Source organism: Delphinus delphis, chromosome 15 (genome assembly GCF_949987515.2).
Source record: "Delphinus delphis chromosome 15, mDelDel1.2, whole genome shotgun sequence".
NCBI classification, from domain to species: domain Eukaryota; kingdom Metazoa; phylum Chordata; class Mammalia; order Artiodactyla; family Delphinidae; genus Delphinus; species Delphinus delphis.
This window is the reverse complement of record NC_082697.1, coordinates 87,707,354-87,733,044: the sequence shown is the minus strand read 5'-3', so window position 1 is coordinate 87,733,044 and position 25,691 is coordinate 87,707,354. Positions and strand designations below refer to the sequence as shown.

The following is a 25,691-nucleotide window of genomic DNA, read 5'->3' as shown; positions in this document are numbered from 1 at the left end:
TCACCACCAGCGAGCACAGACAGCCAAGGAGTGTGACTTCCGCGAGGACGGGGCACTCAGCTCCCAGGGGCCTCTGCCCGGAGACCTGCGGCCAGACCAGAGTGGCCAGCCAGGACCTCCCTCCACCCCTCCCGAACCGGGACTCTCTCCACTCTCACCCAGAAGGCCCCCAAGTGCCAGGGCATCACCGGGTCCAGGGCGGCTCCTGCCACTTCTCTGCCCACAATCCTGCCAGGGCTCCCGGTGCACTCAGAGTCTGAGTCCAGGCCCCCGCCCCACCCACCACAGGATCCCAGCATCCTCACTGTCTCCCCACTGGTCCACGAACAGGCCAGCCAGGCCTGCACCCCAGGGCCCTTGCACTGGCTGTTTCTACTGCCCGAACACTCTCCCCCTGGACAGCCGAGGGCTCCCTGCTCCGGGCCTCTGCTCGACACCACCTCGTCACAAAAGGGGTCTCAGGGAGGGGGGCCTCAGGGCTTTCTTTAAAACATCATCCCCCCGCCCCCACCTCTGCCCCTCTCTGCTCTATCATTCTCCGTGGAAACTGTCAACAGGAGGTATATGTTTGCTCCGTCATCTCCTCCAGCGTGTCAGCCTCCCAGTCCCCTGGCGGGTCCCAGCACCGAGAACCCGGCAGTGCGTGTGCAGGACGGACACTCAGCGGGCACGGGAAGATCCCGCCTCTTCTGCCTGGGAGGGGCCTTCTCAGCGCACAGGCTCATCTCCGGAGCCTTCCGTGAACACCTGCCCCGTTGCTCCCGAGAGCCCCACAGCGAGCCGCCACAGGTGTGCGCACCTACACCCACACCATGCCAACTAAGAGAGGAGCTGGCTGCGTGTGAGGAAACCTAAAATGACAGTCCCCAAGTAAGGAATCCTAGAGGCCAGCAGCCTGCCCGGTACTGCGGTCCCACTGTGCCTCCAGAGGCCAGGCTCCTCTCAGTGATTCGCTCCACCACCTTGGGGAACGTCACCTCATGGTCAAGAATGGCAGTTGGAACTCCAGCCATCACAACCACATTCCAGACAGTTGCAAGGAGGATGGGGGAGGAAAGCGAAAGGGGCTTCCCCAGCTGTCTGCCTGCCTTTGGGTAACTTTCCTGAATGCCCTCCCGACACTCGCCACCCACCGCATCCCTACTTATGGCCCCACCTGGACACAACCAGGGTGCCCGCGAGATGCTTGCTGGGCATCAGACTCGGCTGGCTGCCCTCCCAGCCCTGGCGAAGCCTCCACGCAGGCACCGCTCACTCACCATGAGGATGCGCCGGTAGCTGTCCCGGTCGATGCCCCAGAGCTTGAGGTCCGTCTTGGCCTTCACAGTCGCCGCCCTGGGGGTGCCGTAGATGAGGGCCAGCTCCCCGAAGCTGCCGCCTTCACTGATGTTGGTCACCCACTCTCCGCTCACATACACCTTCGGGGAACAGGGGGACAGCGTCACGGGGGCTGGGGCCGCCCACCCTCTGTCCACATACACCTCCGGGTGACAGAGGGACAGCGTCACGGGGGCTGGGGCCACCCACCCTCCGTCCACATACACCTTTGGGGGACAGAGGGACAGCGTCACGGGGGCCTGGGGTCACACTGCTGCTTCCTGCGCAGGGAGCCCTCCGTTCCATCCCCCAGGAAGGCACAAGGCTGCTGCAGCCCCAGATCCCTTGCAGGCGGGCAGAACTCGGCACTGCCCTGCCCAGGTCCAGGATCGGCCAAGGCGCCTGCCTCACGCCCAGCCCTGCCCAGAGCCGAGGCTGGACGGGCACAAAGGCGGAGGCCCTCAGCGGTCAGTGCAGACGAGACTGGCCAGGCCCCAGCTGCACGCACTGCTGCGGCTCCCGGTCCGCAGGAGAGCGAGTCCCACCACCTCCCAGGTCGGCCTGCGACTCAGCTCCTCGCAGACTAGAGGTGGGCCGTGCACCGGGGCCTCGGGCTCCCTGACTGCACACCAGCGAGTCACCCCTGCCATGGCACTCTCGCCCCACCCGTGCGGGCCCCTCCACTTCGTTCACAGACAGCCCTCCCTGCCGTTCCTGCTGCCTGAGGCTCCGGGGAGCAGCCCGGCCCCGGGCCCACCTCCACCGGCAGGCCCCACGGCCGGGAAGAAGCCAGGCTCCCCGGGCCTCCCCAGGGCCTCCGCTCCCCACAGGCAGCACCCAAGTGCCCGGGCCTGCGGTCAATGGGAGCGGAGGCTGGCGCCGCGGGCCGAGCCCAGAAGGCGGACAAGATTCCCTTTCAGCCTGGGAGGGCGGCGCCCGCCGCACAGTGTCCCCACTATCCAGGGACCGCACGTCCGCATCCTGCAAGAATGGCCTGGATTGTTTACTATGCAGATTCGCTTACTATAAACTAACACAACCACTGTTCATTCCCTCGATGTCAATGAGCTTAAAGAATGGTTCCCATTGGCAGAAAGCATGCATGTCGGGAAAGAATGCATTGCGATGAATCATGGGAGCAATTCTTATGGAATCAATGACTCATTATCCTGATAGTAACTGAGGCACAGAATTGCCAGCCTGCGGGGCACCACGCAGGTGATAACGGAGCCCGGTGCGAGCAAGCCTGGGGAGCAGTGGCCGGCCTGCCCACAAGGTGTCAGGGGAATGGAGATGACAGTTTACAGAGCGACCCGGGGCCTGCGCCTCTGTCCCCGCGAGCCCCTGCCCGCCCAGCGAGCCTGCACGACGCCCCTGCCGGGTGTCGGGGAGAAGAGACGCCAGCTTCCACTCAGCAAGGCCCTCGAGGAATCAGGGCGATGCCCATCCTTCCCACGAGGCAGGGAGTGTGTCCGCCCGGCTGTGCCCCGAGATGCTCCCCCCCACAGAGAGCACCCCCAGAGAGGCCACCTGCGGTTTTCTCAAAGGGGACCAGGGTCTGTGGAGGGGCAGTCACGGTGACCCAGGCTCGGCCGGGCTGGCCCCAGCTCCCCTTGTGGCTGGTCCTCCGTTCACAGGGCTTGTATGTTTGTAAAATCCTCTCTGCGTGGATACAACTCTCAAACCTTAACCTGTACGACCCTACGCGGGCAGCGCAGTGAGTCTCCCCACCACTCAGGTCAGGGCACGGGACGTTTCCAGGTGCCAGGAACTCCCGGGGCCCCTCGAGGGCTCAGGTGCCTTCAGATGACTGCGGTGCGGCTGAAAGGAACCACAGCACGTCCTCCCGTGCCAGGCGAGTCTGAGCGCTGGGTCCAGTCCATCTGTTCTCACTGCCGCACTGCCACTCCCCAGGCTGTGGGTGACGGACGCCGTCTAGTTTCAGCTCTGATTCCAAAGGGGGCCTCGAACCTTCTCGCGTGTGACTAAACACCCTCACTCTCGTGGGTGATGCAGGGGGTGGGGGTGGCACTGGTGGCGTCACGGGGGTACCCGCGCGATCTGCTGAACGCCATCTCCCCAGGCTGCACCAGCGGCCCTCCCCTGGCGCCCGCGCCTGCTCCCTCGGTGCGGGGACACCACAGTGACGTGGGCTCAGAGGACCACGGATCTCGGGTTGGGAGCCTCGCCGGACATACGGAGCCTGGGGAGGGTGTGCAGCCTCCCGGCTCCCACCTCAGGGGGAGAAGGAACCACCGCCTCGGACGGCTGCCGGGGGGCAGGCCGCCCCCATCGCCCGCCAAATAGCACAGGGCCCCCCAGGGAACAGGGTAGGTGGCTTAGGAGAGGCGCCAGCAGCGGCTGCACCTCCACTTCCCAGGGTGTGGCCCCAAAGAGCACGTGGGCAGCTGCTGTTGCAGGGCACACAGGACCGAGGACACCTGGGCCGGAGCGCGCCACCGGGGGGCCATAAGGACCCTTCCTCACCGAGGTCCCGACAGCGTCCTCAGAGGCGTCAGAGAAGAGCATTGTGCAGAGCCGAGGCCGGGCAGGGCCGCCCCTCGGAGCACAAAGGGCCATCCTTCTCGGACACTGGCCTCTGTCACCACGGCCGCACAGTGCCCGGCCCCACCCCAGCTGGCACGCAAAGGGGCTACTTCGTGCTTTGTTTCCTTTTTGTTTTTCCTTCTTTTAAAGAGAAGTGGTGGGAGGCCCTACTGGGCTACGTCTGTGCTCCCGCCGCTGCCTCGGCTTTTCCGGCTGAGCCCAGAGCTCCCGCCCCGCTGATCTTCGTTCATTCGCTCACTCGCTGTCACCCCCGGGTCACCCCCAGCAACCTGGGTGTCCTGCACGCTCTACCTGCTGGGTTCAGCGGTTTGCAGCGTGCGGACTCCTGTTCACCGGGACTTACCGGCCGGCCGGTCGGTGCTCACCACACTAGCGTTATACCATGGAAACAAGCGCAGGCCCTGAAGAGAAGGGAAGGCAGAGCCATAGTCCAGACCGCGCAGAGAGGGCTTCTGAAGAGGCGACTTCGAGCCCAGCCTGAGGGGCCCCCCGAAGAGACCAGGGGAAGAGATCTGAGGCGGGGGAACAGGATGAGCCAAGGCCCTGAGGCAGGACTGAACTCGGAGGGCACTGGGTACAGCAAGGCCACACAGGGAGGTGTTCGTCTCAGGACCAGAAGGTTCCAGCACAGCTGAGGCCAGGTTCACATCTGGGGGGCTCCCCCTGCTGCAGCTGGAGCCCAGCTCAGGGCGGCGGGAGGGGAGCAGGGAGGAGCGAGGGCCGTCCCAGAAACACAGCCTTCGACCACGTTACTCAACAGGTGGTGTGCGGACCAGGTGCACAGCACCACCTGGGAACCTGCGGAAACCCAGGTGCACGCCCCCCTCCCCGCCCAACCCCCCGAACAACGACCGACTGAATCAGACCCCCAGGGGTGCAGCCCAGAGGCCAGGACCTCAGCAGGTGATGCTGACGCCTGCCCACAATGGATCAGCTCTGATTCGACTTTGGACGGAGGTGGAGACGGTGACTGATTGGGTCGAAAGCCCAAGAATCTGCTTAGTGAGACCCCAGAAGCAGCATCACAGGTAGCACTGCGTTCCCATCGAGGGGGACTTGAGATGGGGACCTCGGCCCCGCCAAAGCAGACGAGCATGCTGGGAACGCCAGGGGGGCCGCCTCCCCGCCTGCCCCCAAACCCGGGACACTTCGGTCCAACACTCGACTCCACAGAAAACAGAAATTCAATTGAAATAAGTGTTGGGTGAGCGGAGACAGAATCACTCACTGAGTTATCCACTACACTGGGTGGGGGGGGTCCCGCGGCCTCAGCCCCCCTGCTCCCCGCAGCCACTTCCCACGCAACCCGGAGCCGCCCGGGCAAGGAAGCGAGTAGGGCGTGCCAGGCGCTGTTGTTTTTGGTTTCACAGATGGTGAGAAAAAGCTAATGGCCCAGCTCCCAGGCTCCGGCCACAAAGAGATGGGGCGTCCAAGCAGGTGAGTCTGTGCAGGTGAGTCCAGGTCTGTCGGCGGCGCTTCTCAGGTAAACCCGGTTCCGAGCCTCAACCCTCTTCAGCCCAAAACACCTGGGGAAAGTCGACTGTCTGGTTTTGCTTGAGAGGCAACTCCTCCCAGAGACTCCCTCCCAGCTCCCCGTCTGTGGTGCCCGGGTCACGTGGACCAGCCCCACGGGGTCAGCAGCCACTCCTCAGGGGTGGCCAGCCGCCAGCCAGGTTCCCTCCTCGGAACCCGCCGCACCTGGGCCTCCTCCCGCCCTCCCCTCACAGACATCACGCTCTCCGAGGTCCCACACGGCAGGGTCCCATCAGGATCCCACTTCCGGGGTGACCACGCGCCCCGTCAAGGGCCCGCTGTGGGGTGTGCATGAGGACCGGTCCCCTCCCCGAGCTGTCATCACATTACCACCACCACACAGGGGGCTCTGGGTCACCTGTCCGTGATTCCAGAGCAGGCTCTGGCCACAGTAGGGCCGCCAGGACCTCTGCAGGGAACCAAGAGGGGTGCTGGGCCCCCAGACACACCCTGTGGGTGAGATGCTGCAGGAAGGCTTCACAGCCGGCTCGGGGCCATGGCCACCCAGCGCCCAGGAGTGGCCGGTCAGCAGAGAGCGCCTGAGAGGACGCCCAGGTCCCTGCACAGCCCGTCGTCCACAGCAGCACGGCTCCGGGTGGCAGCCACAAAGGCAGGCACGACAGGTAAACGGATAAACGAGACGTGGGCCATCCATGCAGCGGACTGTGGCTCAGCCTCAAAAAGGGAGGAAACTCTGACACTCGCTGCAACACGGATGAACCCTGAGCACGTGACGGTCAGTGAGATGAGCCAGATCCAGGAGGACAGACCCTCTGCGGTTCCACTTCTGAGGTCCCTGGAGGCGTCAGGGTCGCAGAGGCGGCAAGAGAGGGTGGGGGCCCGGGGCTGGGGGTTAGCGTTCAATGGGGACAGAGTCTCGGTTTGGGAAGATGAGGAAGTTCTGGAGATGTCGGTGGTGACGCTGCACAACAGCGTGATGTGCTTAATGCCCCCGAACCAGACGCTGAAAACGGTTAAGACGGCAACTGCTGCGTTACGTGTACTTTACCAAGTCAAAAAAAACACAGACCACGAGGCAAGCAGACTGGCGGGCCGTGACCCGCGCAGCCGGACAGCCTGCGGTGCCCTGTCCCCAGGAGGCCCCTCCCACCTCTGGAGACGTCTCCTCACAGACGTCTCGTGAAACAGGGGGAGCCCTGGGCGGGGTGTGCTGGGGCCTGGGGTGGGGTAGACCCCCCCGCAAGGAGGCCCTGAAGCACCAGAGGCCTGGAAGCATCGGGGAGGAAGCGTGCTCCTGAGCCTGTAAGGTCAGCCGAGGAGTGTCCTTCCAGTGGAAATGCTACGTTCCACGAATAAAACAAATTGGGAGATATTTTTATACTTAGGAAAACGGATTATAGCTCTCAGCGACACACACACCGCAGCCAGCACTCTCCGCGTCTCTCTGGAAAACCATAATTTAAACCAAGCTGGTGTTTTTGGCATCCGGTCACCTGGCCGTCGCCCCCCCGCCAGGGCGCCGTTGGTCGGAGGGCAGAAGGGGGGCTCTGGATGACCACCCCCAAACCATGCCTGTTTAAAGGCCAGGATGGGGCCTCCGAGGGGAGCCCACGTGCTGGGGGCTTCAGGGCAACAATGTGACTGACACAGTCTCCACTCCCGCTCCCCTCACAGGATGGGCCTCACTCAAGCCTTAAACGCCACCCTCGGAACCCTCACAAGCGGCCAGTCCCTGGTCAGGGTCACTCCCCTGCTCCCCAGAAAGGAGCAAACAGAACACGGCTCCAGGCCTGGGAGAAGCTGCAGCTTCGCGCCCAGAGCGGCGCTAACAGTCATTATCAGAATGCGTGCTGGCAGCCAGCAGCCCACTTTCTCTCCCCGGGCTCCTGATTGAGCATCTTCTGATTCCTTTAAACGTGGCCTCACCCACAAGGCCCAGGCCCTGCATGTTTATCGTGCGCTCACGCCCACATCACAGGAGCTCCCTCTGCAGGCTCCCTCGCCCCGCCCGGCCCTCCCACGCCCACCAGCAGCTGGAAACTCTGATGAGACTGACGGAGGGGCGGCCCCCAAGTCACCGCCTTGTCCCATCCGGGCTGACTGTCCCGAATTGGAGAGTCAGCCAGAAAGTGGCATCCACCCACAGTGCCCAGGCATCCGGGCTCAGGCATCTCACAGCTGCCTTCGTACCTGAGCCGCTGCGGGGAGGGCTGGACCTGCCTGTAACCCCAGTTACAGCAAGTGACCCCACTTCCCTGTCACACGGTCGCCTCCCCATGTCCCCCGCCTGGAGAGACCTGGCTCGGTGACTGACACCCCTGGGGGCCGGGAGGGGTCCTGCCCAGACAAGTGGGCCAAGCCAGCCCCTCCCCTCACTCACAGATGGAGGTACGGGCCAGCAGGTGAGAGCACCTGGCACTCTACAGTTTGCTGGGACAGGGGTCCTGAGTCCGGATGGGGCGAGTGGACAAGGACACCCAGGGCTGAGCGGTTGGGGCCAAGGGGCCTGTCTCGGGGGACAGCCCCCGCCTCACCCCCCTGGGCCCACTACCCATCAGGTAGGGTTCCCGCCAGCGCTCAGCCCTGTGGCCGGTTCCAGCATCTCCGCTCAGGCAGTGGTGGGTCCAGTGGGCGCCCACCTCTCACACCCTCCTGTGTGCTCACACCTCCAGAGGGGAGGTGGCCGCCAGCACCTGGGGCCATTCCTCCTTGCAAGGGAGAGGGCATCTTCACTGTGCACGGGGTCTGCCGAGGAGGGTGGTGGCAGGTGGATTAATGGGGACAGAGGGCAGGGCAGACGTACTGGGGGCACCCACAGGGCCTCCACCCGACCCCACGTGTGGAGTCACACAGAGATGCTGCCACTCCGGGCAGGAGGGCCCAGGCCCAGGCAGCAGCCAGGTAACCTCAAGGCTTGGGCCTCGCATCTGCGTGGAGCACACCAGCCAGGGAGGCGCATCTCACGGGACCCCGACGGTGGGCCCTCGAGTCTCCTCGAAAGACAAGGACAGGGCTCTGGGCCCAAGGTCAGCCGCCCCTGCATCTGCTCGCTGGGGAGAACCCAGCCTCCGACGTGCCAACCCCAGGGTCGTTTCAACTCTCACTTAGCCACATGCTCTGGTGACATGAGTCGGCACTTCGGCAACATCTTCGGGATTGAACTAGAGGAGTCGTGTGACTCCAAGGAAAGCAGAAGACGGAGGACATTCTGGGGGCTGGAAAGCAGGACCCAACCTTTGTGGGACCCTGTGCACGAGCGAGAGCCCCGATCTCGGTCGTCAGCCCAGTGGCTCTGCCTGGGTGGGGTCTCAAAGGATGCATAGAAGTTTGCAAGTCAGAGCAGGAATAAGAACAGAGGGAAAGGATGGGTAGAGGCTCAGAGGCAAGATGCACACTGGGAATGTCCTTCCAGGGTGTCTCCCCGACGACTACGAACCCCAAGGGCAGGGGCCGCGTCCCCAAAGGCGCATCCTCAGGGCTTCGTAAGTGTCCAGCACACGAGTGCTCAATCGACATTCGAGCAAGAAAACAAGAAAGGGGGGGCTTCCCTGGTGGCGCAGATGGTTGAGAATCCGCCTGCCAACGCAGGGCACACGGGTTCAAGCCCTGGTCCGGGAAGGTCCCACATGCCGCGGAGCAACTAAGCCCGTGCGCCCCAACTACTGAGCCTGCGCTCTAGAGCCCGCGAGCCACAACTACTGAGCCCACGTGCCACAACTACTGAAGCCCGTGCTCCGCAATGAGAAGCCACCGCGATGAGAAACCCGCGCACCACAACGAAGAGTAGCCCCTGCTCGCCACAACTAGAGCAATGAAGACGCAACGCAGCCAAAACTAAATAAATAAATAAATAAATTTATTAAAAAAGGGAAGAAAACAAGAAAGGGACGGAGGACGGGGGACAGGATGGAGAGTGGTGACAGCAGAGGGACCGAGGTGCAGAAGAAGCCCACACAGGGGTCAGGGCCCGAGGAAGGACCCGGACCTGAGCCTGGAGCCAGCCGACCCCTCAGCCCCTCTGAAGGGGGCAGCTCTGGAGACACCGGGACGCGGCAGCCTCGTCGGTCTCCTCTGCTTCCTGGGCTGGTGTTGTTTTAACACAACGCGAAGCCCACAGGAGGTGGCTCTGCTGGCAGCCTGAGCCCGGGTTGGAGCCGCAGCCCGCGCTCACCCTCCATCTGCCACCCGCTCTGCGGCCGTGGCCGCCCCAGGCCCGCGGCTCCTGCCTCAGTTTCCGCCTGTGGTGTGAGACAGAACAGCCCTCGACCCCAGAGGCCTGGTCCAGGCCCCCCCGCTCAGGACGGACAGAAACTCCGACTCCGTGTGCCGCTCGCCCCGAGGTCCTGGTGGTGAGTCACTTCCTGTGCCACCAGCTCCGGAAGCCGAGGGCCGCCCGCCGGTTCCCAGAACACGCGACCACATGGACGCAGACGTACTGCTGGCGGAACAAGTGATCGAATGCCCCCCCAGCCCCTCCACAATGGCCTGGCAGTTCCAGAAGCCGAGCCCTGAGAACTGGGCTGGGTCAGTGCACCAGGGCGGCACTGCCAGACAGCAGCGGGAACCCCACCTCATGGGGGCTCGGATTGTGGGGGTGGCGTGTGGACCGTCAGTGGCCCATCCCTGCCCCGTCCCCAGCACTGGCATCCTGGGCCCGGAGCTGGCTCGGGAGCTCCTTGGATGTGCCCCGATAGTGCCGGGACTGTGGAGTCCAGAACCCCAGAACAGGCTCAGTCCCGAGCCCGGGGCGTGGGGGCCAGTCTGCCGCGGGGGCCGGCCTTGACCAGACGCTCCTGGGAACAGGTGCACAAGCTGGACCGAATCAGGGCCACAGAGGAAACGTTGGGGGTAGATGCACTGCTAACGCCCAGCGGAGAGGATGACACTCATGGAGGCCGAGGGAGGAGGGGGAGGGGTGGGGGGGAGGGCAGCACAGGCCCAGCCCCGCATTTGGAGAAGCCCACGCGGGGGCCCCAGGCAAGGACACCGCCATCCAAGCAGGGTGGGCTCAGCCTGTGGGGGCAGGCGACTGACAGAGGTGCACCTCCCTCCAGGTCGGAGCCTGGGTCCCTCACTCCTGAAGGCAGGAAGTAGGGGGAGGAAGCTGAACGAAATCAGGGAGCATCACATCCCTGGGACGGACGGAGCCTGGTTCCATCGTAAAGCCAGAGCCACAGGGCCTGTAGACGTTTATAAAGCGTCAGCACCCAGCACGGCTGAGTGAGCCTGCTGGGCCGTGGGCTCCTGGCTGGGGCAGGGCTGGTCAATCGGGGCCCCGGGACCGCGGTCGGCTTGTGCAGGAAGCAGACGGCAGCCGCCCTTCTTATTTCACTCTGTGCTCAGATATGCTTACAGTATCTTTTAAGTGAACTCTATCACTTCTGGATTGAAAAACCGGAAACACATCACTCAGAAAGACGTCTTCTAGCCCTGAGCTTGTGCGCAGAGACAGGAGTTATTTTCCAAAAACAGTTCAAGATACTTACGTCCACTTCCCCTTGGTCGATTACATAGAAGTTATCCCCTTCGTCCCCTACAAGAAAAGGGAAACAGGACACGTGATGCAAGAATGCGAAGTTTTGTTTTTCTTGTAATAAACCACCTTTCGGCATTGCTTCATAGACCTCTGCTAGGCAGTACCAGGTCTCATCAATTTTAAAAAAATCTTTAAATAAAAGCTGTATGTATGGGAGGTGCAGAACACGATGGCCTATTTCACACACGTACGGGAACGGTTACTGCAGTCAGGCCGACAGGCACGTCCTCTCCTGACACCACCATCTGAAATCCACTCCCAGCATGTTGCCAGGACTCAGCACAGCTCCACCATGTTTTTAATGACAAGGAGGTTATCGAAACATATTAACACGTGTTAACTTGTTAAGTGGACTGTTCTGAAGTGTCATTAGTGGCTTTTCTCAAGACAATGAGAGTTTTGTATAATGTACATTTTTTTAAATGAATTTACTTATTTATTTGTTTTTAGTTTTGGCTGTGTTGGGTCCTCGTTGCTGTGTATGGGCTTGCTCTAGTTGAGGCAAGCAGGGGCTACTCTTCGTTTTGGTGCACGGGCTTCTCATTGTCATGGCCTCACTTGTTGCGGAGCACGGGCTCTAGGGCGCAGGCTCAGTAGTTGTGGCTCGTGGGCTCTAGAGCGCAGGCTCAGTAGTCGTGGCACACAGGCTTAGTTGCTCCGCGGCATGTGGGATCTTCCCGGACCAGGGCTCAAACCCGTGTCCGCTGTGTCGGCAGGCGGATTCTTAACCACTGCGCCACCAGGGAAGCCCTAAATACACTTTTTAAGTGAATAACCCATTCTTCCCAGAGGGCTCTGGCCCCGGGGAGGAGCAGAAGGGGGCGTACCTTGCTGTATGACGGTCTCCCCAGCGATGTGCATGACGGGGAACATGGCATCGAATATGTCGCTGGAAAAGAAAGCACAGCATGGGGGTGCTGCAGGGGCACCAGGAGACCTGCCCCTCACGGGGCTTCCCACGGCTCCTGCCCAGGGGAGACGACGACCCCTGGGACCCGCTGTCCCTTGGTCATGACCTCCTGATCTGCACGTATCGGGGTTTCACAAAAATGGGCTCACACTCAACAGACTCCACTTACAAAACGTAAAACAGATCGTGACTGTTTCCACGGGGACACGGCAACCAGTCCTGACCTGTTTTCTGCTTCTTCCCAGGTGAACACTTTGCATCTGAGGGTGCTGAGACACCAGATGCAGAAATGGGAAGAAACCAGGCTCTGTAACTGCTCCCTCGAGGGGCACAGAGGCCGACGAGGCTGGCTCGGGCTGTGCCCGCCAGGCAGCCCGGCCGTTCCATCGCCCGAGTTTCGTGTGAGACAGACCCACAGGCAGGCTGGGAGGCGTGGGCTGCGGGCCAGGAGGGGACGCCCATCACCCAGGGCACGTGTGCATGTTGGTCCAGGACGCTTTATATCCTCGGGATGGCAACCGGATGCAGAGTCAGAGGTCAGGGTCTGGACCCAAAGTGCAATGACCACGCTCAGGGATGTGGCCCACCCCCAGGCACACGTTTCCCTAAAAGAGAAGAATGAAGCTGGGCCCCTCAGGCAGGAAATGCACCTGGCAGTCAGGACGCCTGCCTGCTGCCCGCCTGCCTGTTTAAAAGGGGGATTTTTGGAAACCGGTCAGTGCAGGCGCCTCAGAGGAGCCCCAGGTGCCGGGCCCCGGGGAGGCAAAGGCAGGACCAGAGATCCACACAGCCCTGTGCTCGCCCGCTCCCAGGGCCCAGAAGACAGGAGTAAGTCTTAAGGCAGGTCCTTCCCCTCTATTTAAACATCTCTTTCTCCCTCTGGAGGAGGAGGAGGGCAGCACCCCAGGGGTCCGGCAGGTGACCGGAGGCTGCAGGGAGGAGCGGGGAGAGGGTGCAGGTGCACGTCAGGTCAGAGCTCGGCTCTCAGGCCTGGTCCACGTGGACGCTGTCCTTCCGTGCATGGCTAAGTCACGCTTCCACCTCCAGGCACGCCTGAGCCCCACCTGAGCCCCGCCTGCTGCCCCGATCCCTTGGTCTCCTGATCAGGAGGGAAAACGAGCCGCTGTCTGTCCTGAGATGCGTGGCCTGGGCCCAAGGCCTCTGTTTGAGCAGCACCCTCCCTCGTCTTGCTACAAGGGCCGGGGTCCTCAGACAGGCAGCCCTTCTGCTGCCTTGGCCTCCCGAAGACGGGGGTCCACTCCCAAGCCTAGAACTTTCCCCTTCACACCAGGGTGTGGCCTCCGATCGTCCACGTGGAACTGACGTTTTCAAATTCACATTCAAGGTGAGGTCTGACCCTTGAGGTCAAAACACCACAGACGAAGGGAAATGCAAATCAAAATCACGATGAGATAACACCTCACACCTGTCAGAATGGCCATCAGCAAAAAGAACACAAATAATAAATGTTGGGAAGGATGTGGAGAAAAGGGAATCCTCCTGCACTGTTGGTGGGAATGTAAACTGGTGCAGCCACTGTGGAGGACAGTATGGAAGTTCCTGAAAAAAACTAAAAACAGAGTTGTCATATGATCCAGAAATTCGACTCCTGAGTATATACCTGAAAAAAATGAAAACACTAATTCGAAAAGATACGTGCACCCCAATGTTCACAGCAGCACTGTTTACAACAGCCAAGACACGGAAGCAACCTAAGTGCCCATCAACAGACGAATGGATAAAGAAGAGGTGGCACATATATACGATGGAATATTACTCAGCCATAAAAAAGAATGAAAAATGCGATTTGCAGCAACATGGATGTAGTCGGAGGATATTATGCTAAGCGAAATAAGTCAGACAGACAAACACTATATGATCTCACTTATATATGAAATCTTAAAAATACAACAAACGAGTGACTATAACAAAAAAGCAGCCGACTCACAGATGTAGAGAACAAACCAGTGGTCACCAGTGGGGGGGGGTGGGGCAAGACAGGGTGGGGGAGTAAGACGTACAAACTACTGTGTATAAAATAAATAAGCTACAGGGCTGTATTGAACTATACAGGGAATACAGCCAGTGTTTCGTAGTAACTATAAATGGAATATAACAATTAAAAATTATGAATCACTGTGTCATACACCTGAAACATGTAATTTTGTTCATCAACAATACCTCAGTAACAACAAAAAACCAAACAACCCAATCCAAAAATGGGCAGAAGACCTAAATAGACATTTCTCCAAAGAAGATATACAGACTGCCAACAAACACATGAAAGAATGCTCAACATCATTAATCATTAGAGAAATGCAAATCAAAACTACAATGAGGTATCATCTCACACCAGTCAGAATGGCCATCATCAATAAATCTAGAAACAATAAATGCTGGAGAGGGTGTGGAGAAAAGGGAACCCTCTTGCACTGCTGGTGGGAATGTGAATTGGTTCAGCCACTATGGAGAACAGTATGGAGGTTCCTTAAAAAACTACAAATAGAACTACCATATGACCCAGCAATCCCACTACTGGGCATATACCCTGAGAAAACCGGAATTCAAAAAGAGTCATGTACCAAAATGTTCATCGCAGCTCTATTTACAATAGCCCGGAGATGGAAACAACCTAAGTGCCCATCATCGGATGAATGGATAAAGAAGATGTGGCACATATATACAATGGAATATTACTCAGCCATAAAAAGAAACGAAATTGAGCTATTTGTAATGAGGTGGATAGACCTAGAGTCTGTCATACACAGTGAAGTAAGTCAGAACGAAAAAGACAAATACAGTATGCTAACACATATATATGGAATTTAAGAAAAAAAAAATGTCATGAAGAACCTAGGGGTAAGGCAGGAATAAAGACGCAGACCTCCTAGAGAACGGACTTGAGGTTATGGGGAGGGGGAAGGGTGAGCTGTGACGGGGCGAGAGAGAGTCATGGACATATACACACTAACAAACGTAGTAAGGTAGATAGCTAGAGGGAAGCAGCCGCATGGCACGGGGATATTGGCTCGGTGCTCTGTGACAGCCTGGAGGGGTGGGATAGGGAGGGTGGGAGGGAGGGAGACGCAAGAGGGAAGAGATATGGGAACATATGTATATGTATAACTGATTCACTTTGTTATAAAGCAGAAACTAACACACCATTGTAAAGTAATTATACCCCAATAAAGATGTTAATAAAAAAAAAAAAAAAAAAAAAAAAAAAACAATACCTCAGTAAAAAAAAGAAAAACCCACTGATGAATCCCAACTTGATATATTTCTGAAAAAATCATGCAGACAGAGCTGTTCCGTTCTGGGCTTGCTATTTTCAGCCCAGAAGTAGTTTAAATGTTCATCACAGCTAATTCCAACAACACAGACATTTTGGGTTTTGTTTATTTTAAATCCAAACCCCACTGCCCAAGCGCCATTTTAAAATACGGCTAATAAAAAGAAACGAAATTGAGCTATTTGCAGTGAGGTGGATGGACCTAGTCTGCCATACAGATACCGTATGCTAACCCACGTATGTGGAATCTAAAAAAAAAAAGGTTCTAATGAACCTAGGGACAGGACAGGACAGGAATAAAGATGCAGACGTAGAGAATGGACTTGAGGACACGGGGAGGGGGAAGGGTGAGCTGGGACAAAATGAGAGAGTGGCACTGACATATGTACACTACCAAATGTAAAATAGATAGCTAGTGGGAAGCAGCCGCATAGCATAGGGAGATCAGCTCGGTGCTCTGTGACCACCTAGAGGGGTGGGACAGGGAGGGTGGGAGGGAGACACAAGAGGGAGGAGATGTGGGGATGTATGTATACGTATAGCTGATTCACTCTGTGATACGGCAGAAACTAACACACCATTGTAAAGCAATTATACTCCAATAAAGATGTTAAAAAAATAAAATAAAATAAAGCTAATTCTTGACTTGCAAGTAAATGTTTAGAACACATCTTGCTGGTAAGTTACTTATTTTGACCTTGGAAACAAGACCTTCGAAGCTACAGTCAAGCCAGCAGCCAAGGCCACCGAAGCCTTCACTTCACGCTGACCTTAGCTAAGCAGCAAAGTGTCTCTGAAAACAATTCTAAGGCAAGAAGGGAAGCCACCAGCCGGGGGGGGGGGGGGGGGGGGGGTGGGGTGGGGGGTGGCGGTGTGTCTCCCTCGACCCTGAGATGCATCCGAGCCCTGGGGGTGGGCGCTAGGCGTGCCTGGTTCCCAGCTCCTGGTGGCATCCACCCCCCCGGGAGGGCCACGTGGCCCCCAACACCTTCCGGGGTGTGATCAGTTCTGGGTGTCACCTGCTGTCCCCACCCTAACAGAAGCCAGACCCTGGCCCTGAGGCCTCGGGGGTGTGAACACGTTGCCATGGAAACCGGGCCTTCCCCACAGGCCATCTCTTCAGGATGAGGGTGGAGAATGTTCTCTGATGGTCGGAGAACACCCATTCCTGGGGTGAAATACCAGCCAACTCCTTCCGGCTTCCGTGGTCTGACCTCAAACCTGCTCTAAGGGCGGGTGGCCTCCCAGATTAGACTGCGTGGGGCTGGGGACCAGGGGACGGTGTGGGATGGGCAGCCTCGTGTGGCCCCAAAGCCCACAGCCCAGCAGACTGGCCTTGCGGTGGCTCAGACCAGCCCAGGCTGTGCCGATGTCCCACCGCACTCACCAGCCATACCCCTCTCCCCTGCAGGAGGCAGGTGCCCCAGGGGTCCCAGGGTCTTGGGGTAAAGGCCCTGGAAGCTTGCCCGTGGGGGCGTGTCTTACAAAATGCCACTGTGCCCCCAAGCGACCCAGAAGATCGCCCGGGAAGGACTCACTCGCCAAAGTGCTGCGAAGCCCTGGCGGCCCACCCTCCACGCTGAGCCGCAGATACCGACTCTGCAGCTCACAGGGCCGCCGCAGACCCTTCCAGCACATAGCACGGGCAGGCCTGTCCACGGTCACTCGGCAGGGCCGCACGGACGTAGACCCCAGTTCTGGGACCAGCCCGGCGCTCAGCCGGCCAGAGAGCACCAGCCTCCTTCTGGACGACGGGGCTGGTGGGAGAGACCAGGCGGCCCGCTGTGCTCCGGGTTCTAGGGAAGCAGAGCCCTTCCCACTCTCCCCGTCCTCCTCCTGGGACACCCCACCTCCGCCCCCCTCTCTAACAGTGGGCACATGTCGGGGGGACAGACCTGGACCTCTCCCTCATCCCCCATCAGCCTCCGGCGCGGCCACCCGCTCAGCAGCAGACCCCAATGTTCCCGACGGAACCACAGACGGCATCTGGCCACGCCAGCATTTAGCGGGACCTACTAGCATCGTAAACCTCAGATGCAGATTTGTGCCCCTGAGTTCATGACACTGGTGATCTGCTCTTGTTGACAATTTCTCCCCCTTCTACCCGCTTCCCCCGTCCCCCTCGCAATGGTGCTTGTTCTGAGATTTGAGGGATTTCCTTTTCATTGTATGCTTTCTCTCACAACATGGAATCTTGAGCTATATGCATGTACTTTAAATTTACCCCCAAACGGCATCGTGCTACAGATCCCACCCTGTTTCTTCCCTTTTTTCAGGAGCACATCTCGGCTTTACTCAGACTGCCTTCTCGCTGTGCCCTCATGTGGCAAAGAGCGAGCACGCGAGGCTCTCTGATGTCTTCTTATGAGGGCACTAATCCCACCATTGGGGGCCCAACCTCCTGACCTCACCTAAACCCAATCACCTCCCAAAGGCCTGCCTCCAAATGCCATCACACTGGGGCTTAGGGCTTCAGTAAGTAAATCTGGGGGACACGGTTCAGTCCACAGCAATTACCTTCTGCCAAATAGTATTTGGATTCATATTTAGGCCTTTTGTCCGTGAGGAAGGGGATCTGGTTTGTTCTTCCCCAGACGGTTAGCCAGTTTTCCCAACAACACCCATAATGGCTCCATCCTGGTATCACACTCACACAGCACACACTCTGTGTGTCTGTTATGGGCTGATTTGTGTGTCCCTCCAAATTCATATGAAATTCATACGATATGCTGAGCAGCTTTCTCTTGTGTTTTATTTTCTGGAGCAACTCGTAAAAGGATGGACAGTTTGTTGACATCTGACAGAATTCACCCCTAAAACCTTTGGGACCTGGGTCTCTTTGGAAGGGAAGGTCTTCGGTCACCACTGAATTTTCTTTAGTGCTTTACTGATTCTTCACGGGCCAATTTTGGCCCCATTTTCAAAGTTAGCCCCAACATTTAAAAATTGAGAGAGTAATAAATATCCAAATTTTTGGCTTTTCTTTGGGAAAAAAAAGGAAGATCTGGCAACGTGGGGCCTTTGCGCTCATGAAGCAAGAACTCAGCCCCCTTCCCACCCCGGTGGGAGCACATGCTCTGTCTGCCACAATCCCTGCATCACCTGACCCCTGACCCCCAGCCTCCGTTTACAGCCCCTGCCTAAGCGGCTCACTGTCCAGTGGGGGGACAGATGTACACGTGGGCCTTCATCACGAGGGGTGTGGTCATCCCTGTGACAAACGCTCCCTTGATGGCAACCCAGAGACCTGGTGCCACCCCAAAAGTTGCCTGGAGGGGCCCAGGGGCTGAGTCGCCCAGGAGTGAACCCACCTGTAGAATGGGCACAGCTCACAGCATGATGGGAGATGAACCAAGAGGACCCTGCTCCCGGAACCCTCCCGATCAGGAGCCACCATGATCATTTCTGCCGGCTCCAAACCCTATGCACACAGCAGCTCCGAGCCCCGTCTCCCAACCCTGGGAATGGCGCCAAAGGAGCGCTCGGCGCCCCTGAGCTCAGCCAGTCTCGTGATCCAGTCACGGCTCTTTTATTCCCTTTTATTGGCTGACATTTCTAATATACAGCCGAACTGCTGCTGCAGGTGGCCTGACAGGTAAACACCCCCTGCCCCAAGCCCTGCAAAGAAACCCGCAGAAGCAAACAAGTTGGACCAGTTCTCAGAGTGAGGCCACCCAAGTGCAGCAGAGGACAGAGGACGGGGAGAGAGGCGCCCACAGCCAATCAGAGCTGCGCCTGCCCCAAGCCCCTGCCCCCCTTCCAAGGGGGGAGTGAGGATCCCTGCAGCCCAGCCGCACAGAAAACCTGCGACTCCCCCCGCCCTTCCCGACTCCAACAATCTGCCCCTCTGCATTATGTAAATACGGGAATGGGGGTAGAATTCTTGTGATTTTAAGCAAAAGCGCTGTGACAATGACCCCAGGAACACCTCCAGTCATAAGGAAAAAACTGCATTAGCATTTCCAGTATTTCTGTGTCTTTATTTCTTTAAACGTTTTATTTTGAAAAACGTCAAACTTTCAGAAGCACGGGAGTGGGGGATGTCAGAGCCAGGATGCGTGTTTATACCCCCGGCTGGTGATGTCGCGAGGCCAGCTCATAACACAGTGCAGACGCTCCAGCAGCGGGTCTGAGCAGAATGCACGCGTGTGGTGACAAGGACCCGGAGGGAATAACGAGCGATGTGGACAACATTAATAAAAAGGCCCCACTGAATGCAGAGAACGTGTTCGAGTGCGTACAAGTGCGTTTTCTGACTTCAAAATGATGCCACCAAGGGAAAAAGTGCACCTGACATTGGAAACTGTTCTCAAGGCCCTACGCCCGCTGCCTTTGCCCTGGGAGAACTTCTTTCCTTTGCTGGCCTGGGCTCACAGTCAATGTTATTCACGTTCCAGGAACCAGCCTGGACCCGCAGGCAAAGCTCTGGTGCCTGAGCACCACGGGGACACCCTGTTTTCTGCTGCAAGTCACAGCCCGGGTAACAGGGGGGCTTCCGTCTGCTGGGAGCCAGCGCCCCGACAGGGCGCCTGGCTTATGTTTAGGCTTTTCCAGTGTTTGGGTGAAACTGACTGCAAGTTTCCAAACAGTTCTCTCTAAACAGCAATGACTCAAGCGTAGCTGTTCACTGCAGTGGACGTGGGGCGGCCCACTCCCTGCTGGGGCATTGAAAGCACAGTGTTTATAAATCCCAGGAGCCTCTGCCTCGGGCAGCCCGGAGCCAACTCTTCTGTGGCTGGTTCCTCAACCCCGATGCCTGGCCCTGGGGAAAAGCACACAAACGCCTGGGGTTCCACAGGGAGCACATCCGTGGTCCCAGGTGTGCCAGCTGAGTGTCACACCTGAACAAATTAATACACGTGACTCACACAGCATCGGCCCTCAGACCACAACGGAGTTAAACTAGAAATCAATAACAGAAACGTAACTCAAAATCCCAAAGTATCTGGAGATTAAGCAACACGCTTCTAAATAACACATGGGTGGAAGAAGAAGGCTCCCGAGAAACTGAAAATGTTTAACTGAATGAAAATGAGAACGCAACTTACCAAAATTTGTGGGATGCAGCAAAAGCAATGCTTAGAGGAAAACTTACAGCACTGAAAGCATACACTTGAAAAGGAGGAAGATCTAAAATCAATAGCCTAAGGAAACTCGAAAAAGAAAAGCAAAGTAAACCTAAAGCAGGCAAAAGAAAAGAATAAAAATTAGAGAATTTAAAACAGGAAATTTAAATAAGTAAATAAATAAAACAGGAAATTAACAGAGAAAAATCAATGAAACCAAAGCTGCTTCTTTGAAAAGATCACTAAAAACCTATAAACCCCTCGCCATGGTAACAAAAAAAGGGGAGGGGTGGGGTGGGGAGGAGCGATTGAGAGGGAGAGAGAGAATACACAAATAATGAGCGCCCCAAATGAGAGAAAAGACATCACTGCAGATGCCATGGACATGGGACGAATAAAGGGAGACCATGAACAACTCTGTGCCCACAGATCTGCGAACGCAGATGAAAGGGACCAGCTCTTTGAAAGACGCAATCTGCCAAAACACACAAGAAGAAGCAGACGATACAACCTATTAAAGAGACTGAATCAATAAACACTCAACTACCAAACAGAAAGCACAGGCCCAGACGGGTTCACTAGCGAACTCTACCAAACACTGAAGTGAGAAATCATACCAATTCTCTACAAGCTCTTCCAGAAGGGTTTAGAAGCCGAGGGAACACTTTCTAACTCATTCTCTGAGGCCAGAATTACTCTAACACCAAAACCAGACCAAGATATTACAAGAAAGGAAAATTACACACCACTATCTCATGAACGTGCATGTCAAAATCCTCAACAAAATATAGGCAAATCAAATCCAACTCTGTATTAAAAGATTCCACAAATAAGTGGAATTCATTCCAGGTATGCAAGGCTGGTTCAACATTCAAAAATTAATGCATCACATCGAAGGGCTGAAGAAGAAAGATCGTATCAACAGATGCATAAGAAGCATCTGACAAAACTGAATTCCCATTCATCAGAAAAATAAGAATACGGAGAATTTCCTCGAGTTGATAAAGAAGAGCTCTGGAAACCCTACAGTTAACGTCATACCTCGTGGTGAAAAACTAGATGCTTTCCCCCTAAGATGGGGATTCAAGCCAAATATATCCCCCTCACCACTCTTTTTCAACATCATACTGGAAAAGCCCTAGCTACTGCAATAAGACAAGAAAAGGAAATGAAAGGTATACAGACTGGAGGGAATTCCCTGGTGGGCCAGTGGTTAGGACGCCACGCTTCCACTGCCAGGGGCCCAGGTTTGATCCCTGGTTGGGGAACTAATATCCTGAAAGCCGTGTGGTGTGGCCAAAAATATATATATATACAGACTACAAGGAAGAAATAAAACTGTCTGTTTGCAGATGACATGACTGTCTATGTAAAAAATCCTGAAGAATCAACAACAAAAGCAAAACCCATTGGAACTAATAAGTGATTATAGCAAGGCTGCAGGGTACAAGGGTAACATGCAAAAGTCAATCACTCTCCAATATGTTAGCAATGAACAAGTGGAATTTAAAATTAAAAATACAATACCATTTACATTAGCACCCCCCAAAATAAAACACTTAGGTGTAAACCTAACAAAATATGCACAAGATCTGTACGAGGAAAACTACCAAACTGATGAACAAAATTTCCAAACTAAATAAATGCTGGGCCAGCCCGCTCTCCCCACCTCACCCTGTCACAGGGTAACTGCTGTGGTCAGAGCCAGAGGGAGACACTGCCCTCCCTCGACACCTTGCAAAGACCCTGCAGAAGGGGCCGATGCCTCTTGGTGGACAGCCACCAGCAGTGACATGGTGGCTTCTGTGGGCCCCAGGCCGGCAGTCAGAGCAAACAGTTCTGACGGATGGATGGGCTGCAAAGGCTCCCAGGTAGGCCCCGCATCCCACGCTGTAACCGAGCTTGGGGCTGGAAACCTCATCACCACCTCTGCATCGATGGTTCAGAAACAGGGCCCGGGAGCTGAGGGGAAAAGCCCCCGCATGCAACACCGCCGGCCACAAAGCCTACCCTGCCACGTCGGGAATCACGACACTTGGGTTCTGGATCCTTCTTCAAGGATTTCATTCCTGGCGGAAGAGACGCAGCTGCGGGCCGTCCAGCGGGGCCACCCAGGAGGTGTCTGGGCAGCCAGGCCAGCGGCGGCTCCCAGGCTCGGGTAAGGGGAACAGCGCAGGAGGGAGCTGGGTCCTGAGACCCACAAGGTCTGGGTCAGCGTGGCCCCCCAGCTGGCTGGAGGGGAGCAAGCATGTCCACTCTGCGGACCGAGACTCACTGGCTGTAAAACGGGGCGTCCTCGCCGACCAGCACAGGGGCTCCCAGAGCTCCCCGTCCCCGCCCACCTCTCCCGCTGCACGGCCTGCGCGAACCTCCAGGAAGTCCTCAGCTCGTCCATCACCTCCAATGAGGGTCCTTGGTCCCCAGGCTCGTCTGCACAGCAGGTGATGCCCCGACCCAGCTCGGGCCGACCCCTAAGGGACCAGCACTAGTCCTACACGGATGCCACATCTTGGGAACCCCAGGCCACTGTGCACTACAGGACGCCATCGTCACAGGGCGGGTGTGACCCCCATGTGAAAGCTGACAGCGTGGGAGCCCCCTTCCCCAATGCCTCCACCCCGTGCAGGCCACGCCCAAGGTCAGGAGTGGAAAACACGGGGTCCTGGAGGCCTTCCCAGCCTGGCTCCCTCCTCCCTTCTCATCACTTCCCGGGATAGGAAACGTTTTCCAGGATAAAAGGCTTCTAGCTTATTTTAAACCCAGTGGGCCCAAGGGTCAATCACAAGGTCCAGGCAGCGGTGCGATCAGGGCTGCCAGACCCGCTGAGTACGTGGGCGGGAGATGCCACAGCGCGTCTGCCAGATCTCTGGAAACACCCACACCCAGGGCTCGGGGGGCTGGGGATGTGTGTTCTTCCCACGACTGCTAAACCAATCAGAGGCTGCTTCAAAGGGCTGGACGCAGGCCTGCAGAGGGGGCGGCGGATGCACCCACCAGGGCCGGAGACCTGGCCTAGGCTGGGAGGGGGAAGGGCACAAACAGGGTCCGGTCAGGTGAGGGGGATGCTGGCGATCACAGGTGGGCGGCTGAGAAGTACCAGCAGCCTGCGGGGCTGGGGGTCTGGAGGGCTGAGAGGGAGGAAAACGCAGCTGGCCACACCCCAGAGGACGCCCGTGACAGCGCCACCCGCGGCAGCCACAAACCAACGTGCCTGCCCGTCGCTGGGGTGCCCTCCGCACATGCCCCTGGGCCCAGCACAGCCACCAAAAGGTCAGGGAGGCTGTGTCACCAACGTGGACAGTCTCAAGGACAAGTGCAAAGTGAGCGCCATGTGTGGGACAGAGCATGCAGGACACTACGGGAGCCCACGTGCCAGGACAGGACGGAGCCCCGAGTGGCCTGCAAGTGGCAGCAGCCTTTGTACCACCCCGACCAGGCCAGCACGGACCCCACCACCTGTGACTTCTTTAAAAATCATCATTCTATTTATTTTTTTAAATAAATTTATTTATTTATCTTTGGCTGCGTTGGGTCTTCGTCGCTGCACACGGCCTTTCTCTAGCTGCTGTGAGCGGGGGCTACTCTTCATTGCGGTGCGTGGGCTTCTCGTTGCGGTGGCTTCTCCTGCTGCGGAGCACGGGCTCTAGGCGCACGGGCTTCAGTAGTTGTGGCTCGCAGGCTCAATAGTTGTGGCGCATGGGCTTAGTTGCTCCGCAGCATGTGGGATCTTCCTGGACCGGGGCTCAAACCGGTGTCCCCTGCACTGGCAGGCGGATTCTTAACCACTGCGCCACCAGGGAAGCCCCAAAACCATCATTTTGACGTGCACGGAGCACCACGTCTGGAAAGCCCACCCCCCTCCTTTCCTTTGAGGGGCTGCTTGAGACCCCCATACGCACGTGGACAGCAACAGCTCACACAGAGAGCACACACTGGCTCGGGGACAATGCCTCCCGCTGTTGCCCAGCCCGACAGCTGCCCCACGCCCGCACCCAGCCCCGCCTTGGGAGGCCATTCCGTGCCCCGGGCTCAGGTCCCACGCAGCCATCCGTGTCCGCCCCCAGCCAGCAGCCCTGGGCCCCCATTGGGTGGCGGCACTGGGCTCCGAGGGCGGGGTAGGCCGGTGGTCACAGGGCACACGAGGTGAAGCCGCCTCGGTCCATGGAGGCTTCAGGCTTCAGGACGCGCCGGGGCCTTTCTTCACTGGTAAGGATCTCATTATATGCCAGCTGTATTTGTTTTTCGCCTTTGAGGCAATAAGACCAAGGGCACGGCCGCTTCACGCCGGCTGGTTCTCCCATGAAAGCGCCGGGGCTGTATTCTTCTGCTGACTCTCCGGCCCCAGCCACCGTGGCTTGACACGCCTGGCGGTGCCTTGTGAACCAAGGCAGCTAGAGGGGCCCATGGCCACCCTTTCAGGCCTGGGAGCCGCCGAGCACGGCCACAGGCAGACCCCAAACTCAACCCCATGCGCCACCCCGAGGCACGGCAGTGGGCCTGGCGCTGCCAGGGGATCGACACCCTGTTCCAGTCCTACACTGATGCTCACTGGCCAGCGGGCCTGGCGAGCAGCTTCCTCCTCCGTGAAACGGGCAGAGATGTGACCAAGGAGACAACGTGTGGGGATTTACCTACTCCTATCACCTACGGCTCCAGCTCTGGAATAGCCCCAAAGACCCAGTGCTGTCAAAACCCTCTATAAACTGCCAAGGCGTGCGGTCCAGGATGCAGGCCAGGTGGAAAAGGCGTGTGTCTAAGAAAGAGGGGAGGGGGTGTGAATCTCCGTGCACATCCGCTGACTCACCAGCTTACTTACCAATCTGCTACTTCAACACACAGGCAAATCCTGTGAGTAAAAGGGTCCCCACAGGCCTTAGGAAGGAAGCTGAGTGACCGGCGGGGACACGGGGTAAATCAACGATCCTGTGGACACACCCTGTTGGTGGGCACGGCTTTAGAACCATGTTAATATTTTACACAATTAGAAAAACAAGGCTGGGATTTGAAAAATGATACTTACAAATCGTAAGTAAAAGGCAGCAAATGAACTGAAATGTGTGTCCAATGGACAGCATCGCCTCCCAAAACGCAGATGCTTCAGCGCAAAACAAGCCGGAATAAATCTTAAACAGTTTTTGCTGATCATATTGGTGGCACTAGTGACAGTCTTGTTATTCTAAGGTTGGACGTGTGCATGTGTGTGCTCGCAAGTGTGGTGCAATAAGGCAAAGAATTCTTTTGTTGGTGCCATTTAGAGCTGGCGTCTTCAGCATGGGAGAGAAGACATAAAGACAGCAAATTAATCACGTTACATTACAAGGAAGGAAGGAAGGAAGCCAAGCCAGCCAACCTGTAGCCCTGAATTGGAACTGGAAGAACCAATGTGAACTCATGAAATATTTTATCTTAAAAAAAAAGTCCTAGTTCTGTGTGCAGAAAAAGCCCAGCCACGATGACAGACTGAAGCAGTGAGCACCCCCGGTGCCCAGAACATGGTCTCTAAATACA

At 57.2% G+C, this 25,691-nt stretch overlaps 1 protein-coding gene across 3 annotated transcripts in view; it reads right to left on the bottom strand.

Moving 5' to 3' along the window:
• The window catches only part of PRKAR1B (protein kinase cAMP-dependent type I regulatory subunit beta), an 86,215-nt gene that overhangs the window by 23,379 nt on the left and 37,145 nt on the right, over positions 1 to 25,691 (bottom strand). For all 3 annotated transcript variants that reach the window (XM_060032603.1, XM_060032601.1, XM_060032602.1), the window contains exons 5-7: positions 11,743 to 11,804; positions 10,866 to 10,912; positions 1,260 to 1,418 (exon numbers count right to left, since the gene is read on the bottom strand). In XM_060032603.1, coding sequence (XP_059888586.1) covers positions 1,260 to 1,418; positions 10,866 to 10,912; positions 11,743 to 11,804 — 268 coding nt within the window. The remainder of the gene's footprint in view (positions 1 to 1,259; positions 1,419 to 10,865; positions 10,913 to 11,742; positions 11,805 to 25,691) is intronic.